General features: G+C 35.4%; 1 protein-coding gene across 17 annotated transcripts in view; it reads right to left on the bottom strand.

The window, feature by feature from the left end:
* LOC149085162 (uncharacterized) overlaps window positions 1-20,575 on the bottom strand; it is a 152,415-nt gene that overhangs the window by 56,061 nt on the left and 75,779 nt on the right. For 9 of the 17 annotated variants that reach the window (XM_089233018.1, XM_089233017.1, XM_089233030.1 and 6 more), the window contains 5 exons: window positions 11,691-11,765; window positions 10,975-11,067; window positions 6,581-6,670; window positions 4,849-4,950; window positions 1,135-1,265 (listed from right to left, as the gene is read on the bottom strand). In XM_089233018.1, the coding sequence (XP_089089144.1) occupies window positions 1,135-1,265; window positions 4,849-4,950; window positions 6,581-6,670; window positions 10,975-11,067; window positions 11,691-11,765 (491 nt within the window). The remainder of the gene's footprint in view (window positions 1-1,134; window positions 1,266-4,848; window positions 4,951-6,580; window positions 6,671-10,974; window positions 11,068-11,690; window positions 11,766-20,575) is intronic. The other 8 variants (XM_089233025.1, XM_089233016.1, XM_089233021.1 and 5 more) reach the window with 2 other exon arrangements.

The raw sequence follows: 20,575 nt of genomic DNA, 5'->3' as shown, positions 1-20,575 counted from the left end.
GCCAGCTGTTAAAAACCTTTGAAAAGAAAACCATTGCACCTAGAAATTGCTTTACAAGGATTTATATGAATCACAGAAGATAATCATCAGAATCATTCGTTTTATGAATTTAATCAAAACCTACATATTATTGAAAGAGCTATGGTTTTTGGAAATGGAAAATCCATCAGTGGATTTTTTTGCAAGCTTTCTCTACCAGTAGACAATGAAAGGGAAAGAACCTAGTTATAAGCTGGCAAAAATTAACCTTTTTCTTAATGAACCTTTGGATTGAACATGTTTTTAAAAAGGAATTATTTATTTGATTCACAGAGATACCAATAAATGATTGGGGGACTATACTTTAATTTTTTTGAGAGGGAACCACTTTCACACTCCGATGTCTCCAATAACATGTATCCCAGGACCCAGATAAATTAGAGTTGAACAGCATCTCTGGTTTCCCAAATCCCAAACTTTTTTGTTCATAGCCCACCCCTACTACTCAGAAAAATTTTTCTCATCACCTCCTCCCTCCTTCAATGATCCCATGGGATCCTATATTGTATCCATAACTATTATCACCCCCAGGCATGTTCCATCTCCGTCTAGACGGTTGCCCACTTTGGAAAGCATTTCTCTACAGTAAAAAATACTGAATTCCATGGCGAACAAACTTCAAAAACTACAGGCAAAAATGTAATGGCATATCTTAGCTATATTTTGTGAAAATGACATTACTTGATATAAGAGATGTGACAAAACTATTTTGTGTGTGTGTTCAAATTCATGAGCATTTATAAATTTATTAGCATTATTGAGATAGAATGATGATGAAAGATTGGCAAAATGGCATAATCAAAAACAACAGAAGACATTTCACTATGATTTTAAAATGGACTTGGTTGAAATCATGTGGCTTCAGCGTGTGTGACACTACAATTCTTTTGACGCTATATAAACAGAAATTATATGGGCATTCAAGAAACAAATGTAAAAATTATGTATTATTATGCATACAGTGTTTTATATTTTATGCATATAAAATATTTTTGTCCCCGATTTTCTTCATTTCTTTCAGAAATGGATTTCGAATTAATTTACTGATTAATGGAAATAAGATAGATGCATGATAAGGTGAATGCCAAAACTCACTTCAGTAATTTATTGCATTCCTTGCAGCGGAAGCAGTTTTTATGGAAAACATTTCTTTCAGCTTTCATTTTTTCCATTTGATAAACATGTTTTGAACAAATTTTACACAAACATGAATCATCAGGCGCAGTCTGAAAAAGAATGCTTGCTCATAATTTCAAGAATTATCAACAATATTCACATTAAGCATAAGATGAATGATACAGGGGAAAAATAATTAGAGAAAAAAAGTGCAGCACCTTTTATTAACAATTCTACTTTATTTTAAGCAAGCAATGTGATATGTAATCTCTTCACACTTTAGCAAAAGCTGACTATCAAAAAGAAATTGATTTGTTTATTGTATGTCAAAATGCCAAATGCCTTTTAAAAAGAATTTTTTTCTAAAAATTAATCAATTAATTTGACTCGATATCTTTACTAGGACCATTTTAATTAGGTACACATATGTGTACCTCAGGTCTCAGCTTAAAAAGAATCATTAAAAACAATTTAAAACTATTGAAACTGAAGTAGAGAGCGAAGAGGATAAACTTTTGTTTGAAATTGGTATATAAACTTGCCAGTTTTTTTAATTGAATTTTATTTTTTGTTTCATCATGGTGATTTTATGCATGTTGTATAGTTGTCCTGAAGAAATATTATATCAATTATATGCACATAATTCCACACTTTGTAACTAATTTTTCTACTAATCGGTAAAATTGAATTAAATGAGGAAACTATGAGAAAACATGTCATAAATGCAGGACTTAAAAAATAAAAATAAATAATACTTGATTTAATCTTTGTACTCAATTTACTCCAACATGTTTATTGTATTTCTTTTTAAACATGCCAATTGTGTTAGAATTTATCACCCCCAGGGTTAAGCTATTCCATTTATTAATAACCCGATTAGAGAAAAATTCCTTGTCACACCACAAGCTGGAATTATCCCTTACCAATTGATACTCACTACTTCACCAAACAACAATTCTGGCTATATTGCATTTTACAGTCATTAATGAGTTGGGTTGAAAATGAAGGTGCCATCCATCAGTAGTCGCCTCAAGCTCATTAGGAAAAATATCTATATTCTTCCCTGGGTTAGAACCTAGGACCGTGATGGCAACAACCTTCATGGTGGTAGATGCGCATCATACCACCACACTACTCGGACACTTACCAATCAATACTGGTGTCCCCTTGTCAATCCAGTCAATTGATGGCTTATTAACAATTCATGGTCCATCCTATTCATCCTGTTGAAAATTATTAACATTTCTATCATATCCCCCCCCCACACACCTGTTTTCTCCTCCAATGTAAACACATTCAAAAAATGAAGTTTAATTTTATAACTCAAGCCCTGTATGCCAACAAGGGCATGTGTAGCTGTTCCCTGCCCCCACTAAACCAAATCTATGTCCCTCTGTAGGTATAGTCTCCAAAACATTACAGCATATTTTAGTTCATGACAAACTAAGCCTCGGAAAAGCAGGAAGAATGACTTTAGAACGCAAAGAGACATGTCTGAAAATCAAACCAAGCATTCTATTCACTTTTTTTGGTCAACACTAAACAATGTTCAGGAAACCTAAGCCGCTCATCAATGAGAATTTCCAAATAGGTGACCATAGTTGCATACAAAGGTTTTCAAGAGCTGGCTGATGTGAAGATGAATGAAGACATCATCCGTGGACCTTAGTTGTAGCATGGATAGTGACAGCATTTAACTTGTAAATGAATACATGGGTTGTTCAAACCAAAATGAGTGACCATGCACTTGTTAATGCTAAACGTCACACTCCATTGATTGGCCCATGCTGGAATCCTGTTTAAGTAAGTCTGGAGCAACTCCTTATTGCATTGATTCTCGATGACCCTTATCAGCTTCATGTCATCTTTGAATTTGCTAACAATCCCATCGAGACTCTGATCAAGCTTATCAATAAAAAGTGAAAAGTGTATGGGGCCAAGGACACTTCCTTGAGGTACTCCACTTGTGACACCTGTCCAAACAGAAAATTCCCTGTTTACCATAACCCGTTGTGACCTATCTCTTAACCATGATTCTATCCAATTCAGCACACACACACACAAGTTGCCTTTAATCCCAGTCTCGTGTGAACGTTTCAAGAGTGTTTACCATGTTGGACCAGATCGAATGAATTCTAGAAATCGAAATAAATAACATCACCATTTTTGCCCTTACCCAAAGCCTTAGTCATGTGATCATAGAAGCAGAGAAAGTTGGTTATACATGACTTCCCCTTTCTGAACCCATGCTGATTATCAGACAATGCATCCTCGTCTATTCACTTCACTAATTGCCTTTTAATAATAATTTCCAAAATTTTTGAGAGAGAGCTAGTCAAACTAATTGCACGATAATTGTGGGCACAACTTCTCTGCTAATCTTTTTAAATATCAGAACCACATTAGCAAGCTTCTAATCCCTTGGGATGATACCCTCAGCAATACTATTCCTGTAAATCTGCGCATCTGGCCCCAACAATTCATTAGCACATTCTGGCTACTCAAAGATTTTTTATTAAAGTCCCATACAATATGTATGAATAGAAAATTGTATATGTTCTAACCAACTATACCTCCCCCCCCCCCCCGAAGTCAACTATGGAAAATAACGAGATCATGTTCTTCTAGTATGTGGTCTTCGACAGCAAGATCATGTTCTTCCACTAAGTGATTGTGTCTATTTGATTCATGTCGATACCCTTGCTGGGAAAAAGACCCACGGTGATGAGAGTCTTCTACAATCTGGATCAGCTCTTCAGTTATGTGATGCCTGTGGGAACGAAAAAGCCAAACTCCTATAAGTGAAGGGATTCTACAATGATGAATATCTTTGTGTCCAACCCCAATCTCTACATCCTCTGACACTCTTTCAGTGCCTGGACAATTCCATTTTGGCTTGGGCATAGGCTCATCCTGCACAAGTCAACTCGCACATATGTTAACGTTTTTGGTTCTCATCCACTGGGAATTCTGCTACTGTGGGACTATCAACCGTTGTTGAATATCAGCAGCCCCTCAGAAACCCCAAGACTTGTGATCTCTACAATCTAGATTGTGACCTATCGTTGGGTTTACCTTTCTCATTTAAGCGAATATGTTGTGAATGTGATACAAGTTTTGAATACGTCCATTTGATGTTTTAAAAATATGATCAATGGGGCCCCCTAACTAAGTAATTTGGATGATAGATTAAATGAACGAGTAGTATTTTAATAACTGTTGTCTGGTATGTCTTACTGTGTCATCGTTTTATTTGATTTTTAATGTGGTTTCTTTGATATTTTACGATTTCAGTGAACCTGAATAGTTTGGATATACCCATTTCCCTTCATCTCCCTCCTTTTCCCTCACTTAACGATAAATTTAAAATTTTATTGGCATATATATATATATATAAATGTAATCCAAATATAATAACATAACACTATCCTTTCTCTCAATATATGTACATATAAAAAAATTCATCAATCAATCAAAATTAAATAAAACTGATAACTATATAAAGCATTGAAATGATCAAAATTTTCACTTTGAAATAAAAAAATTATAATAATTTGTGTCTTTAAATTTCAATCCCATCTGGTCATGTATTCATGTGGGACAAACTGAAATATTCACACTGTTTTTGAAAAAAAAAAATGCATTATAAAATGCAGAAATTTTTTTTCTCTGGAAGAATAAAAAAACAAATACCTGACTGAAAGTCCTTTGCACTTTCGCACGGTCAATTGAAGGCTTGACTTCTTCTTGAAAACTGCTTTGATGATCTTCATCTGTTTTTGTGAAACTAGATTTCTGAAATGAGAAAGTATATATGATATAATGCTGTGAGGAATAATACAAGAATGATAATTTTTTCTTTAATTGTAACTAATAGTGTAATTTTGTGAAACATTTTTTGAACCACTTGCAAATTTTAAAATATTTATAATGATATAAAAATACTTCAAATAAAAATAAACATACTTTCTCTATTAGATTATTGTGGTGAAATAAATTACTATATTTTCATATAATCAAAGAAAAGTACCATTAGTTCACATTCAATAGTCAGTTTGCAAATTTTACCTATAACTTGAAAATACCTACAAGTGTCACTTGCATGAGGTTTTAGTGCTAGTCACACTAATGACCTAATAGACCAGATAAAATCACATAGTTATGAGTCACACTAGTAATTTGATTTTTTTATTTTTTAGACCTTAAATCGCAAGCAATGATTTACTTAGCCTCTCGAGCTGGGCTGGATTGTTGCTGCATACATCAATCCTCATATAATAGTGTATACCCTCCAGGGTGGGTCGTGTAACTCTATGGGCTTACATCACTTTCAATATGAAAGTTTATAGGCCCGATGGAAATTAACTTGAATTTTAACAGTGTGATTATCAAAACCACTAGCAAAATGTTATATCTTTTAGGCAAAAAGTTTTTCAGAATGCTTCTCATTTTTTTCCCTTCCATCTTTCTGTACAAATAACTGGATGTCAGACTTCAATTTACATTGATTCACCACTTTGGTATAGAATCTTTGGGAGTACAAATCTCTCCTCATAGCTTGCAGACTAACCCTCTAATTTTTATTTTATGGCTGAAATTGACAAATGTCAACAGAGCCTGGGTGGTGTAGAGTTTAAAAGTAAAAGACAAAAGCAGATATGGGTAGAAAAAAGGTGTGGTTGCTACAGTCCCTTCATTCACAAAAAATAAGGATGTATTACTGGAGCTTTATAAAAAAATAGTAACATATCAATAAATGCATAAAGTTTTGTGATGTAGTGGTGCTATGCACTGTAACACACTTGATGTGCTTTATATACATTTTTCAAGTTTTGCAAAAATATCTTCGTAAATACATTTATTCAATCATGTATTTTATTCTGTGAGAACACACCACTCCTCCACCTTGAACATTCATAAACCATTTTACCAAAACTATTGTTGCTGCCTTTATTGAGGGATACTATTGCAACTGAATTTTTTTGTTTTTAAAATTTGTAATATATATTTTACATTAATTTTGGAATAAACTAAATTTATATCCAGTTTTGACGCTTTTCATGAAATACACTGTATATGTGTAGGACTGTCAGTCGATTACATTATTTTCATTTAGTTTCATAACTCTCTACATTAATAATACACAAAAATTAAAAAAATTACAAAACTAAAGGTGAATTTTCATGAAAGCCCATTAACCCTAGATAACTAAATATTCATCTAATAGACTACTGAGTAACACTGATTTAAGTTTAGTTATCTAGGGTTAAAACAATCACACATTTTCTTTTCATTACATAGATATTTGTTAAAAAAATAAGAGTTAGTATTTCTGTTGGAAAATACAGAATACAGAACTAGACATGAAGAGGAAAAAAAAAAAAATCACAATTTTATGAATAGATTACTTTAACCTGGCACTCACTAGAGCTCTGATGTCAACTCCTGTACTAATAGATTCTCTGTTAGGAGAAATGTCACGCTCTTCATCGGCATGCCTTGAGTAACTTGATTTCTACAGCACATATTTAATCATGCAATAAATATTAGTTTAACTATCATGATTAGTACTAGAACAAAAAACAAGCAGTTTAAAATTGGTGATCAATTCTTTGAGGTTTTCTCATACTACAAAAAGTTCCTATGAAAAAATTTCTAATAAGTACGGAAGAAAACTTCCCATATTTGAAACAGCCATCATAGTTTTTACAGGTGCAAACATACGAATGGGTTAAGAGAGTTCGTGCAAGGTCAGTTGTCAAAGAAATAGTGCAAATAATTTGTGAGAGTTAATTTTGTTACATTTATGAGAAATTGTATGGATAAAACAGGCAATTTTTTCAAATATTTATACAAATACAAGGCCATAACAGGCAAAGTGCCCAACAAGGTGGTTAAAAAATAAGATGCCCATAAGAAATATGGATGTCATATATTACTAAAATACAGCAACCTAATTAAAAGTGCTATTATAAAAACTAAAACTATATATACATACATGATAAAATATAATACACTGCCCATAAAAAATATTTATGGTTGTCCTAGATAAGTATGGACAGTTATGTTTATTATATTTCTTTTTAAACATGCCAATTGTATTAAAATTCACTACCCCCAAGAGTAAGCTATTCCATTTATTCACAACCTTATTAGAAAAAAATTCCCTGCGACACCACACAACCTGGAGTTTTCCCTTACCAATCGATACTGGTGTCCCCGGCATATTAATAATTCATGGTCCATAAAATCCCTCCTGTTGAAAAATTTAAACACTTCAGTCATGTCCCGCTGACACCTGCATTCTTTCAATGTAAGTTTAGCACTTTAGTAACTCCAGAGAACAATATTTTAGCTAATTTACAGTGCTACTCACATCAATTCTTTTTTTATTGGAGACAAGTTTACAGACCCCTTGAATCCTGCTCAAGATGTTCTGCCAGTTGAAAAATCTCATTTGAAGAGTCAATTTTATTTCCAATGTGGAAAAATTTCTAGTTGAGGAAATTTTCTATTATTATTTTCATTGTGAAGTCCTCACCCTGAAGTGATAAACAGGAGCACTTGTAGTTTCAGAAATTAAAATGTTCTCAAAATTGTTGCTCAAGTAGTTCTAATGCCTTTCTCAGGAAACTTTGGTACCACAATGACTTGCAGTATTTTTCATTTCACAACTAACAGTCAACTTTCTGGTGTAAAATTGAGCAATAATAACTTTAATTATTACTTTTCTTTTTTGCAAAACTCTTGATTATTAGTAGAGTTTTATAAGATTATTTGAAAAAACTGCAGGAAACTATGTTAAAATGGTTTTTTTAAGAAACATTTTTCATCGTAGAGCAGGGTTTCTCAATCTATGGTCCACAAAGATTAGACAGGTGGTCTGCAAAAGGAATTGATATTCAATTCGAATTGAATGAATTCATATAGGTTCAAATAAAAGAACATACTATAAGCTAGTGGTCTATCAAATTTTTTTAAATATTTTACTGGTTCTTTGGTTCAGAAAGTTTGAAAAACATTGTCATAAAGTAAAAAAAATATTTTTCATACATATTCATATATACAGGCATCCCTCACTTTATGTGATTAATTGGTTCTGCAAAACTGTCATGTAAGACAAAATCGCGTCAAGAGAGTTAAATTTAACATAGGACAGATAGGGACAGGGGTTGGTTTTCTTCACACAAATTAAAAAAATTGAACCCAACAGCAAAGGATTTTTTTTAAATGAATTATTCAAACTTGTGAATAAATCCTGTGAATTTAGGCGATATGAATGAATTAAATTAATACTTTTTCTGTCTTCACTACTTCTGATTGATTCTGATGAGTGCGTATGTTTTCATTCCTGGAAAGAGCCTAGTATGATAGGTTGGTAACTCTTTTTAATGAAACTGTCAAGATTTGGCTGACAAGCAGCATTTTCTGTCTCCTTATAAAAACTTTCGTAGCAAAGCCAGAGAATTCTGCATATTTCTCGCAAATATGCAAATTCCAGTTCCACAGGAATTGCTATTTTTGATTAAATTTCTCATGCCATTGTCAATGCGTTACCAAACAGGTGAGTTGTATCTAAAAATTTCTCTTATATTTATCTCTGCTACATCAAAGCCAATGCATTTTGTCATACATGTTATACATATACAATTCGCAAACCCATTTTTGGATTAAAGTTAAACTCCAAGCAAAATTTTGCAATTGCAATTCCTAAAATCAACTTTTTAAAATTGTGTTATAGTGAAATCGTGTAAAGTGAAACTGCATAAAGTGAGGGAGACGTGCGTAAAATATATTTCAGAATCATCAAAATACTTGATGATTCTGAAGGAAACCATCAATATTGAAATCAATCATACTGAAAACTGTGGGTGGAATGCATCATATTTAAAAATGCATCCCATAAAAAAGATTAAAGTCGAGAAGTTATCCATACTTAGATAAGACAACCATAGTATTTTTTGTGGGCAGTGTGTATATATATATTTAATTATATTAATTAAGTTTTTTTCATGATATACGATCTTATTTTAGGTTGCTGTAGTTTAGCTATATTTGACATCCATATTTTTTATGAGCATCTTTTTTTCAGCGACCTCATTGGACAATTTGTCTGTTGTAGATTTTGTGTTTGTATTTAAGAAATGCAACAAAAATAAATAGAATGTCATTTCTCAGTGGAAAAAAAAATTGAAAAAAAAAGAAGAGATTTTCCATCAAGTTTTTCAAAAAGAGATTAAAAAAAAAGTTTTTCAATCAAGATACAAAGTGAAACCTTGTGACATAACAATACTCTGCAGACCAATAAAATATTGTTACAGAACAGCTGCCATTTATTGAGAGGTAGCATTATCATCAGGCGCCACCAAATTCATGCTGTTGTTGCCATTTTTTCTTAATTGACATTATTAGTACCACAATAAAATGCATTAAAAAGGGTTTTTTTTTGCGGCAAAAAATTCTATTTGATTAGATGATGAATAAAATTCAGTTAGTTGTTCCAACCTTCAAAGACACAGACTACACAGAAAGTAGCTTCAAGGCAACTTCATCAACACTTTTGATGGTATAAATTGTAAAAATATACAGATGTTATTAAACATCCTTGAAAAAACAAACACTGGTGAGTAACTTAAAAATATATTTAAGGTGATTTTTTAAGTGATTATGAGAAGAATATTGTTGTAACAGTTTTGAAATATCCTAAAAATATTGTAATGGAAGGATTTGCCCCTGTAAAGAATATCATTGAATTGAGTTCAATATTAGACTAAAGGCAATTTCAAACAAAATTCGTAAAATTATCATTGCAGATGGATCTATCCTTGTTTGAGTATTGTTGTAGCAAGATTTCATTGTATATCAAATTCCACCTCAGAAAATATGACATGGAAATATGATTTTTTAAATCTACTTATGTAGTTCAATAAATGAATTTTTATAAAAGAAAAAAAATTGAAATCCATTAGATTAGAATTAAATTCAAAGAAGTATGCAGTCATATTAATATTTTTTATGTAAAAATAATTTTTTTTGTTTTCAAACAATCCAAGTGTGTTTCATGAAATATTTGCTAGCTGATTCTTCATATTTTTTGACTGAAAATATAAGAATATGTACTTTTTTGGCTTTTTGATCTTTAAAACTTGTTGAGATAATTTATTTAATTACAAGTGAAGAATCATTTTAAAAAAGTAATAGTGATTTTCATTGTGGGGGTAAAAATTTGTATTATTGTTCATTATTTTATCCCTTTCCGGCTTTCACCGAGCAGAACTTGGCACATTTGATCTATCATTCCAGAGTATAGCTATGACAGAGAAAACTTCATATCATTTAATTTGGTTTTCCTGATCATATCAGATCTGTTTTCACTCATTCCACTACCTTTCTGGATAGGTGGTAATACAAAAGATAGTACTACACATAGGTACAAATGACTTGTTTTGCATGACTTCAGGACAGTGAACTGTAGCAGAAAATTCCACTTTACATGTGTAGAGTAAGAGAATTTTACTCTAATTAAAAAAGTTTTTTCTTCAATAATTTGTGGGAAACACTGCACCCCCCAAAAGTGTTGCTATATTCAGAAAATATCATAACCAATTATCACAAAAAAAATTTCCCTCATTCCCAAGCCTGGTTATATAATTACTCTGTATGTATTATGTATTTCATAATTGAAGAATATTTCATACATTGAATTCCATATTATTATAACCCGGCTTGATGTTGCATATCAGGTTGAATTATAATTTTTGTATGATGATTTGAATATGGAATGTGAATATATATATATATTGTTCATTTGAAACTTACCAGTGATTTAACATCAATGCCAGTTTCTATTATTTCTTTTGAAGGTGGTATAGATGGCTTTTCTTGAGCAGTTTGTTGCACATATGTTGACCTCTACATGCAAAATTAGAAATAGCAAACCTCATGCATTTTACATGCAGTTAGAAGAACTTGACACACACAAGAGAAAATACAGGTTCATGCAATATATAATAGAGAGTGAAAAGTGTCTGACTGAAATGAATAAATAAGTGTCAAGTAACAGTCAAAAGAAGTTTCATTCCGAGTACAGAGGGTCCCAACTTTGTTGATGGGGGTAAAAATGTTTTGAATTATGTCATTAACAGAGTTTTTCCATACAAGTTAGAATCTCTAAATTCTTATACACTTAAGTGTAAATTTGAAAAATTTTCCAGTTTGAATTAAAAGTTTAGAGAATCTGAAAAAAGAAAACTCAGAATAGTTTGCTGCAATACTCTTAGTTATTCATCGTTATTTTGATTGAAAGTAAAGCGATTCGTAGACATGAAAAATTAACTTAATTGAAAAATGAAGTGAACAGGACAAGAAAAGTTTCGCACAGCAAAAACCTCTATGTGAACTTTTTTAAAAAAATAAGCACAATAGAGAGCAAAATTTACTCAAGACAAGGTAGATGTATCTCAATCTGTGTAAGTGAGGTGAAAATCTTAATTGCATAATACAGCAGAAAACACATAAGAAAAAGGAAGACTTACGAGTTCTGTAACAGATGGACAGTCAGATGAAGTCTTCTCAATCAATGAATCATCAATAGAATGATCAATTCCATTCTGAAAAATTGTAATATGATTGAGAAATAATCACAATGTTGAAGTTATGTTCAGTTCACCATGTTAAGTTCAGTGCAACATAAAAGTTCAATCATAAGTATAAAATAAAGACTAATGTCCAAGCAGAGCCAATCATAGTGACAAAAAACTATTGAAATGTAACATTAGGAAACAAAACCAAAACATCTTGAATTGACAGCTAAAAATATTTTCTAATGAAATGTTTTATATAAAAAATCGAAATATTTCAACTTTTTTTCATTATGCATAAGATTTCTTTGTAATTGATAGCCAGTCAGATGTGTTTTAAAAAATGTCAGTATAACGTTCTTGTAATAGAAGTAAATGTATGTGTTTAATTAAATCATGGCTGACTTTAGAACATGAGTGGTCTGACCTATGAAGGTTTTAACAACTGGCTGATGAAAAGAAATTCAGGAAAGAAAATTCAACTGCCTCTGCAGGAAATCAAACCCATGTGCACTTTGTCAGGTGAGCACGCTAGACCACTATGCTACAAAGGCAATGAGTCTCTTTCCTTAGAGTTTGTGTGCACTGAATGAGACTGTACACCTACATCACACCTAACTCAGGCCAAAGTCTAACAGTGCACATGAGCAGTAAGGAAAGAGACTCATTGCATTGGTAGCGTGTGTAGTGGTCTAATGTGCTCACCCAGTAAGTGATAGGATGTGGGTTTGCTTCCCTGCAGAGGCTATTGAATTTTCTTTCCTGAATTGATCTTTGCATCAGCCAGTTGTTAAGACCATTGCATGTATAGTAGAGAGTGACATCATCTTCAAAGCCTCTGACCTATTCTGAGCACTTCACAAACTGGCAACTCCTTCTGTCATTAAAAACTGATGATAACACCACTTTGCTCTTTTTTACTCGCAACAATTCCGCAGTCACAGATGCAAAACAGATTGCCTGTTGAACAATACTGCCGGCCGACCGCCAGCACATATTACGTGATTCAGCACGACCACCAGGGGCAAATCTATTCTGCAGTAGGGGTTCCTTACCTCTACACAAAGTTTTGTCACACTCATACAAAAATAAACCAAATTATAACAAATATTCACTTTTCATTTGATCCACCCCATATCTGTGGTCTATATGTTACTTAGATACTTTTTCTAATTGGAAGTATGCCTCTAGGATAAACTGTTTGCCAATAATTTGCGGTGTGTGCTGTTAGTATTTTTATACATAGGGTGCATAGCTATCAAAATCACAGATCAATCCATATCATGCACCAATTTGTTAGAAGTTCTTCAGAGGAATGTTTATGAGGTGCATGTGCAGTTTGATAGTTGTAGATATGCTAATTAAGTGTACAAAATAGTAAATTCATGACCCTTGTCCTGGGGTCCCTGCATCCAACAGTACGGCCTGCACCATCGCCACAGCTGGAAAATCTTGATATTGCATTCAGCTCTACATGTGATCCAATATTGCGTGATTTGCCAAAGTTGATTTTCTTCCAGAGCAGAAGAGAACTTGGGACAAATTAACATCCAGACGAAATATATTTATACATCTAATTACCTTACCTTAGAGTCTGACAATGAAGAGAGTAATAAATTGTGATTGGTTATGATATGCCATGAAGGAGTATGTAAAGCCTCTTCAATGCTCCAGATGTTGGGGGTTTGGCCATTTAGCCAGGTTCTACAAGAAGGAAAGTTGTTGTAAACAGTGTGGGGGAGATGGGATATAAAATAATGGAGTGCGATAAGGAGATGAAATGCAGGAACCACACATGTGGAACAGAATAGGAATAAGAGCACTAAATGGGTAGGAAAATTACCTTTGTACAAGTGGCAGTTGTGCAGTTTTACAGAGGAAAACAACTGAATTGTGTGTGCGTGTGAAGATGGGGACTATTTACCGTTACTAAATGACAGGATAACGTTTTATTGTTTAGTAATACATTTGGGCCCCACTTCTAATGTCCCCTAACCTAACTAGTTAAAATGTAAATAATAATAAAATTGCCTGGATAGTAGGTGCCCAGATGAGCCCTTGCATTCATGAATAACAATGCCCAATAGTCATCTGTATCCTGCATCATCAATGCACCCCGGAGGAGAAACGCTCCATGTTATATACCATTTACCATTTGTACATCACTTTTTATAGGAACTCACAACTACGCCATCTGACAGACCTTTAGGTGCATTGTTTCCAAAATGGGAGATTGTATGCAATGTTCCATCACAATTTCCCTTTGAGAATTTTGTAGTGTAATGCCAGCATTAGATGTATCGTCACATTGTAACCAATAGGCTTATTGGTTTTTTTTTCAAGTTTTGTAAAAGATCTTTTATCAAACTTTTTCCCTCTCGATTCTTCTTACTCTATCAATAATTCTCTAATCGATGAGGTTTCCTATTACAAATATCTGGGTATAATTATTTCTGCCGACCTCCATTGGAACCTCCATGTTGATTACGTCTTTCATAAGTGTTTCCAAAAACTCTTTTTTTTTTCTTTGTCAAAACCTTAAAAACTCCACCCATCACACCAGACATCTCTGCTTTCAAACCTATATCCTTCCTGTACTCTCATGCCTGTGAAATCTGGGACCCCATACTCTCTCCTATATAGACAAATTAGAATTGATTCAAAATAAATCCGCCCGCTTAATTTTAAACTGTTGGTCATCTTCCATCTCCGTTACTGAAATCAAGTGCAAACTCAATATCCAACTGCTTTCCACTCGTAGACATATCTCTCGATTAACTTTCCTTTCAAAATCCTTCATGGCCATTTTCATATCGACACTTCCAGTTTTTTATAACTTCAGCTTCATAGGCCTTGGAAAAGCAATATTGAATAAATAAATAGTGTAATCCTGAAATGTAAAAAATATTGTTGTAGCACTTTTGAAGTCTCTTCAAAAAATATTATTATAGAGGGGTTTATCGTAGTAAAGTCCTATGTATCAGGTATAAAGGACTTTAACATTAGACTATTGGCGATTCCAAATACGATTTGAAAAAATATCGTTATAAGGGGTCATTCAAGTATTACGTCAGCATCGGGGGGGGGGGGGGGTTCGGATTTGCTGACTTTTGATGACAAGGGGGGGTTTTTAAGGTTGCTTACGTCATCAACCACCCCTTTTTGAAGATATGAAATATTCTAAGCTGCTGACAAAATTTTGCTGACAGGTGGGGAGGGGGTCAGTGTTTTGCAGACTTTCGCTGACAAGGGGAGGGGTCAAAAATGGCTGAAAATATGCTTACGTAATACTTGAATGGCCCCTAAAGGGATTAATCATTGCAGTGAGATTTCACTGTATATGTAAAATTTCGTTCATTTTATCTCACCAGTACGACGCAGGGCCGTCTTAAGAGCATCATAGGCCCCCGGGCCAAGTGATTTTTCTGATGCCCTACATGGCAAATTCTCGAAAAATGCAACTACTTCTGATTTTCCTGAGGCTCTTCTCTTGAGGTGCCTGGGTCAGCCCATGCATTAAGACGGCACTGGTATGATGGCCAATCTGTGACCGGGATCTATACCGTTTCCGAACAATGTCCCAAGCTAGGATTCGAAAGAAAACTTTCCCCGAAGAAGGATGGTTTGGTGACTGCGTGCCAGGCGGCTATAACGTCCTTCAACTAAACAGATGCATCTAACAAAAATATTTCTTACATTAAGGATGAGTCTTGTTGTGGTTCATGCAAATAATCGAGTGAAAAAGACTTTCCCTCAGCATCTTGGTAAGAAAAATAAGTATTTGATCGGTGTATGCGGCACAAACCCTTTCACAATGAACTTTAATTTCACAAATGGATATAATATTTATGGGAGAGCTTCGGCAAAAAACAGTTCTGAATAATTACTTTGAATGCCACTCAATTAATTTATTATTTAATATCGATCAGGTAACGGTCATTAGTATTTTCGGATTCATTTTTATTACTTTCTTTGAAATTGTCTTTTTCAAAATCAACGTATGCGGCGCATCAGGCAAAGAAATGCGGCACTTATTCCGAGAAATACGCTATACGCACACATACATCGTCCTCTAAGAATTCAGAACGCGGCAGTAATTCCGCAAAGTTTAAAAAGTGTGATTGGCTTCGAACTTCACCAGAATATAGTAAATAAAGATACATGAACATATTAAAATAAAAAAATAATTTACACAATTAATGTTAAAGAAAATATATCTAGGTATTCCCGTAGAGTAGCAATTTGCTTTCACTTAACGCATGTGCCCACCCGGTGACCTCATCATACACTGGTGAAATAAATTAAGAGAATTTGCATATTTTATCGAATTTTATGAAAAGAACTGAACTGAATGTAAAACCACTGCTTCTAGACAAAAATGCAAATCTTGTACGTCAAATACGTAAGCGTACACGTTTGTGTAGGCGGAGCCAGTACAGAAACATGCTTTATAAGCGCGCGTAAGTTAAGACGCATTTCGTTCGCTAGCATACCTCGGCGAATTTCTTGGTGTTATTTTGCAGCAATCGGTTAATTTCAAATTGTAACAGTAAAAATGAGTAACCACCAACGTTTAGATGATGGAATGAGGTGGCGAATTGTGGGGAGGCCAATCTCAAGTCCAGATTTGTAGAGAGTTCAATTTAACGCCCAGCGTCGTGTGTAACTTATGGAAACAGTTCCAGGATACCGGATCCATCGAGAGAAAGCCTGGGCAAGGTCGTCCAAGAGCCACGACAGCCAGAGAAGATCCCCATATGTCGATTATAGCGAGGCGTAACAGGAGTGCTACAGCTTCTCAGCTCTCTCGTGACCTGTATGCAGCCACAGGAACTCGTGTATCAAGGGTGACTGTTTCCAAAAGACTTCATGAGAGAGTGTTGTTTGCAAAAAGACCTGCTGTTTGCGTCCCGCTCACTTCTACGGACAGGAGAATCCGTTTATCATGGTGCAGAGAGCATAGAGATTGGAGTATGGATCAATGGGCGACCGTTCTCTTCACTGATGAGTCCCGGTTCAGCCTAAGCACCGATTCTCGCCGTACGTTCATATGGAGAGAACCAGGGACCCGCTACCTACCCTCCAATGTCCGCGAAATCGACCATTATGGCGGAGGAGGTTTAATGGTCTGGGCAGGCATCCTGTTGGATGGCCGCACACCTCTCCATGTCTTTGAAAGAGGCACTGTGACTGGTGTGAGGTATAGGAATGAGGTCTTGGAGCCCTATGTTCGCCTTTTCAGGGGTGCAGTTGGCCCTGAGTTCATTTTAATGGACGATAACGCGAGGCCACATAGAGCTCTTCTGCTCGACGATTTTCTAGAGAGTGAGGATATTCGCTGGATTGGCCAGCCAGATCTCTAGACCTTAACCCTATAGAGCATGTCTGGGGAGGGCAATTGCAACTCGCAACCCCCCTCCGGAACCATCCAGGGAATGAAAACAACGTTGCTGAACGAGTGGGACCAATTGCCACAGGAAATGATAAACTGCCTTATTTCAAGTATGAAATCACGCTGCGAGACCTGTATATCTGTAAGAGGGGACCATACCCCCTATTAACCCATTTTTTTGTTCATTCTGCAACTGCTGTTTCATACCTTCCGACTCCAACGAGTGTTACGCACGATCATGCGTGTGTATTACACACAATTATTGAATGGTTATTTGTTTTGTATTTTATCAATGTATGTACATATCAAATTTCATTAAAATCGGTACAGTAGTTCTAGAGATAATCGACCAAGTCTGCAAATTCTCTTAATTTCTTACACCAGTGTATATATATTATGGTGTCTGGTACTATAGTTTAAGAGGGAGTATATAAACTGGCCTGCTGTTAATTATAGCCAGATAGGGACCTGCTGGACATGACTTTCCCAGAAACTCACGATACTCTCTTTTAACCAGTCATATCTCTCTCGCATAGGCGGAGATAGACTTGAAAGTCTGGGGGGAGGGCACGGTGATGATTTAAATTCATATCTACGAAAATACATTAGATCAGTTGGCTTTAACTTTGACGCTGGGAGGGCGTTGGATACCCCCACGCCCCCCTCCCGTATCTCCGCCCATGTTCTCTGGCTACGGTGGCATATGCCGCCCCGCTAATTTCCGGCCTATATTTCGTGGATTTGACGGAATACAGTAAAACCTCGATTATCCCGGCTAATGGTGGGGAAAATGAACACGTATCATCGAAAAGCAAGGTTAATAAACCACCGGGAGTAAAAAAAAAAAGATTTAAAATAACAAAATTTGAAAAAGTGAATATTAACGTGACTATCCGCTGTACAGGGCATCCATAATTAAAAGACCCTATTTTAAAGTAGCCTACAGGCGAAACCAGTCATCAGTAAAGTGTTAAATTTTGTGGAGGACTTCATGAAGTAATGGGAATTTGTTTACCACCAGAAGGCGTTTCACTTTGAATACCTGTAGTAAACATGTAAATTTGTGATGCCACGCAGCAGCTGTTGTAAAACCTAGAAACATTCACTGATATCTTGTTTCTGAATGTGTTTGCTGCTCTCAATGACGACAAGTTTACGAGATCGCGCTTTTTTGGTCAAATTTTGTTTTACCAAAACAATTCCGCAGTAACTGCTCTACGGAAATATCGGACTTGGAAGATGATTCGAAAAGGTTCAATGAATGTTAAAAACCTTCGGAGTATGATAACGAAATTTGTAACCACAGGATCGTTGGCTGTTTGTCGTGGAAGAGGAAGGAAACTCGTTTCTATAGACGCAGTAGTACCGGAGGTTTCGCTTCAGATGGAAGAGGACAGAGCTTCAAATTCTCGTGGTAGCACTAGTGTCAGGCATGTAGCACAGGCATTGGATAGACCACGTTCAACTGTCCATAAGATCACGCGGAATATCCTCCGATATAATCCGTACAAACTTTCATTTGTGCAGTGGTTGCTTCCACATGATTATGACGTTCGACTCTGGATCTCACTGCAGTTTCTAGCTCGCATTGAGGTCGATTCAGAATGGCCTTGGAATATCCTCTGGACAGACGAAGCGCATTTTCACTTGGATGGTGCAATCAATACTCACAACTGCCGACTTTGGGAACCAGAAAATCCACACGCTATCTTAGAGGTTCCGTTGCATTCACCAAAAGTGACGGTATGGTGTGGATTTATTGCATCATTTATTCTCGGTCCCTACTTCTACGAGGAGTTACGTTCTACAGGTCCGGTGACATGTTCGATCACCGGGAAGCGATATGCATTGCTGTTACAGAATGAAATTGTTCCGGCTCTGCAAGCACGTCACTACCTTGCAGACAAAATCTTTATGCAAGACGGAGCTCTTCCACACATTGCAGTGTGTGTTAAGAATGTTTTCAAAACACATTTTACAGAAGAACGTGTCATCAGCCGGCACTTCCCTAATCTATGCCCCCCCCCCGATCCCCGGACCTTAATCCCTGCGATTTTTGGCTTTGGGGGCATTTGAAACGTCTGGTAAGTTGTGACAATCCAAGAACTTCAACTGACCTTAAAGGCAGCATTTCACGCCACGTGCTGAATATTTCCCCGCACACACTTCGGTCAGTTGTGGAACATGCCATCTTGCGATTTCACATGGTATCTGAAAATGATGGTCATCAAGTGGAACATGTTTTGTTGCAGTAACAATTGTAAAAGTGTTTAACAATTGTTAAAATTGTAAACGTTTGCCTAAATGTGTCATTTCTTAATAAAAACGCCCTCTGGTGGCGAAATGTGCAAATAATTCCCCCCCCCCAAAACAAATTCCCATCACTTCATGAAGTCCTCCACAAAATTTCACAATTTTCTGATGACTGTTTTCATCTGTAGGCTACTTTAAAATAGGTTTTTTAAATTATGAACGCCCTGTATATATTCATATTATCCATGGAAAAAAAAATTACACTTATTGAAGGATAGCCACACTACAAATATGCTGTGTTTCATTGATGGCAGAAATACAGTAGAACCTCGATTATCCGAGCAAATGTTGGGGAAAGTGATCACGGATAACCGAAAAACACGTTTATCCTTTTCCTGTCAGCCATTCTGCACAGTATTACAAAATGTACTGCAAGAATGGCACAAACAAGTCACGTGACTGCATCAAAAGTTACACTATTCTTGTGCCTTATCTTTCAGTTGCAAATAAAGCAATACATTTCGACTAACTTCTCGGAATTTCCTGTAATCGGCTGTAAATCTTCAAGTGCCGATCGCCCCAGGACAATGTCTGGTTCTGGGGCTGCCGTTTCAAAGCGTTAACATGGGAGTTCAGCTCTGAGAATAAGGGAGGAGGAGGAGGAGGGCAGTTCTGTAAAAGAATGAAGAAATCCAGCAGTTCTACGAAATGGAAATGTTTGTTTTCATCACAAAAACCTTCACAAAATCTTATACAAGCAATTTAAAAAAAAAAAACCCAACAACAACACGGATAGGTAAGAGCTGAACATGAAATTTTCGTAGCACGGTTAATTCGCTTCCCGGTTAATCCACGAACGGATAATCCAGGTTCTACTGTAATTCGTCATACAGCTGCTGCCACCTCCTAGGTCATCCTTCAGCATTATTTGCTAACCATCAAGCAACCCATTGATTGCAATTAAGACCTCAATATTTCTATTTTGAATACTAATTTAGTAATCACTTCAATTATTATTGTTACTTATTTCAACATACAGCAAAGAACATGCTAAACTCTAATGTATTCATAAAAAAATTCAATCAAAAACATTTTATTAGCTTCAAACTTCCAAAAAAGAAAAATGCACACGCATCTGTATAAAAAAAGGCACTGCGAGTAGCACACCGAGAAATTAACTGGCCAGATGACTGGC

This window comes from Pholcus phalangioides, unplaced genomic scaffold (genome assembly GCF_987345545.1).
Source record: "Pholcus phalangioides strain wild (caught in Gottingen) unplaced genomic scaffold, Ppha-v1.0 ptg000007l_1, whole genome shotgun sequence".
NCBI classification, from domain to species: Eukaryota; Metazoa; Arthropoda; class Arachnida; order Araneae; family Pholcidae; genus Pholcus; species Pholcus phalangioides.
The sequence above is the reverse complement of the archived record's forward strand: the minus strand, read 5'-3'. Positions and strand labels throughout refer to the sequence as shown.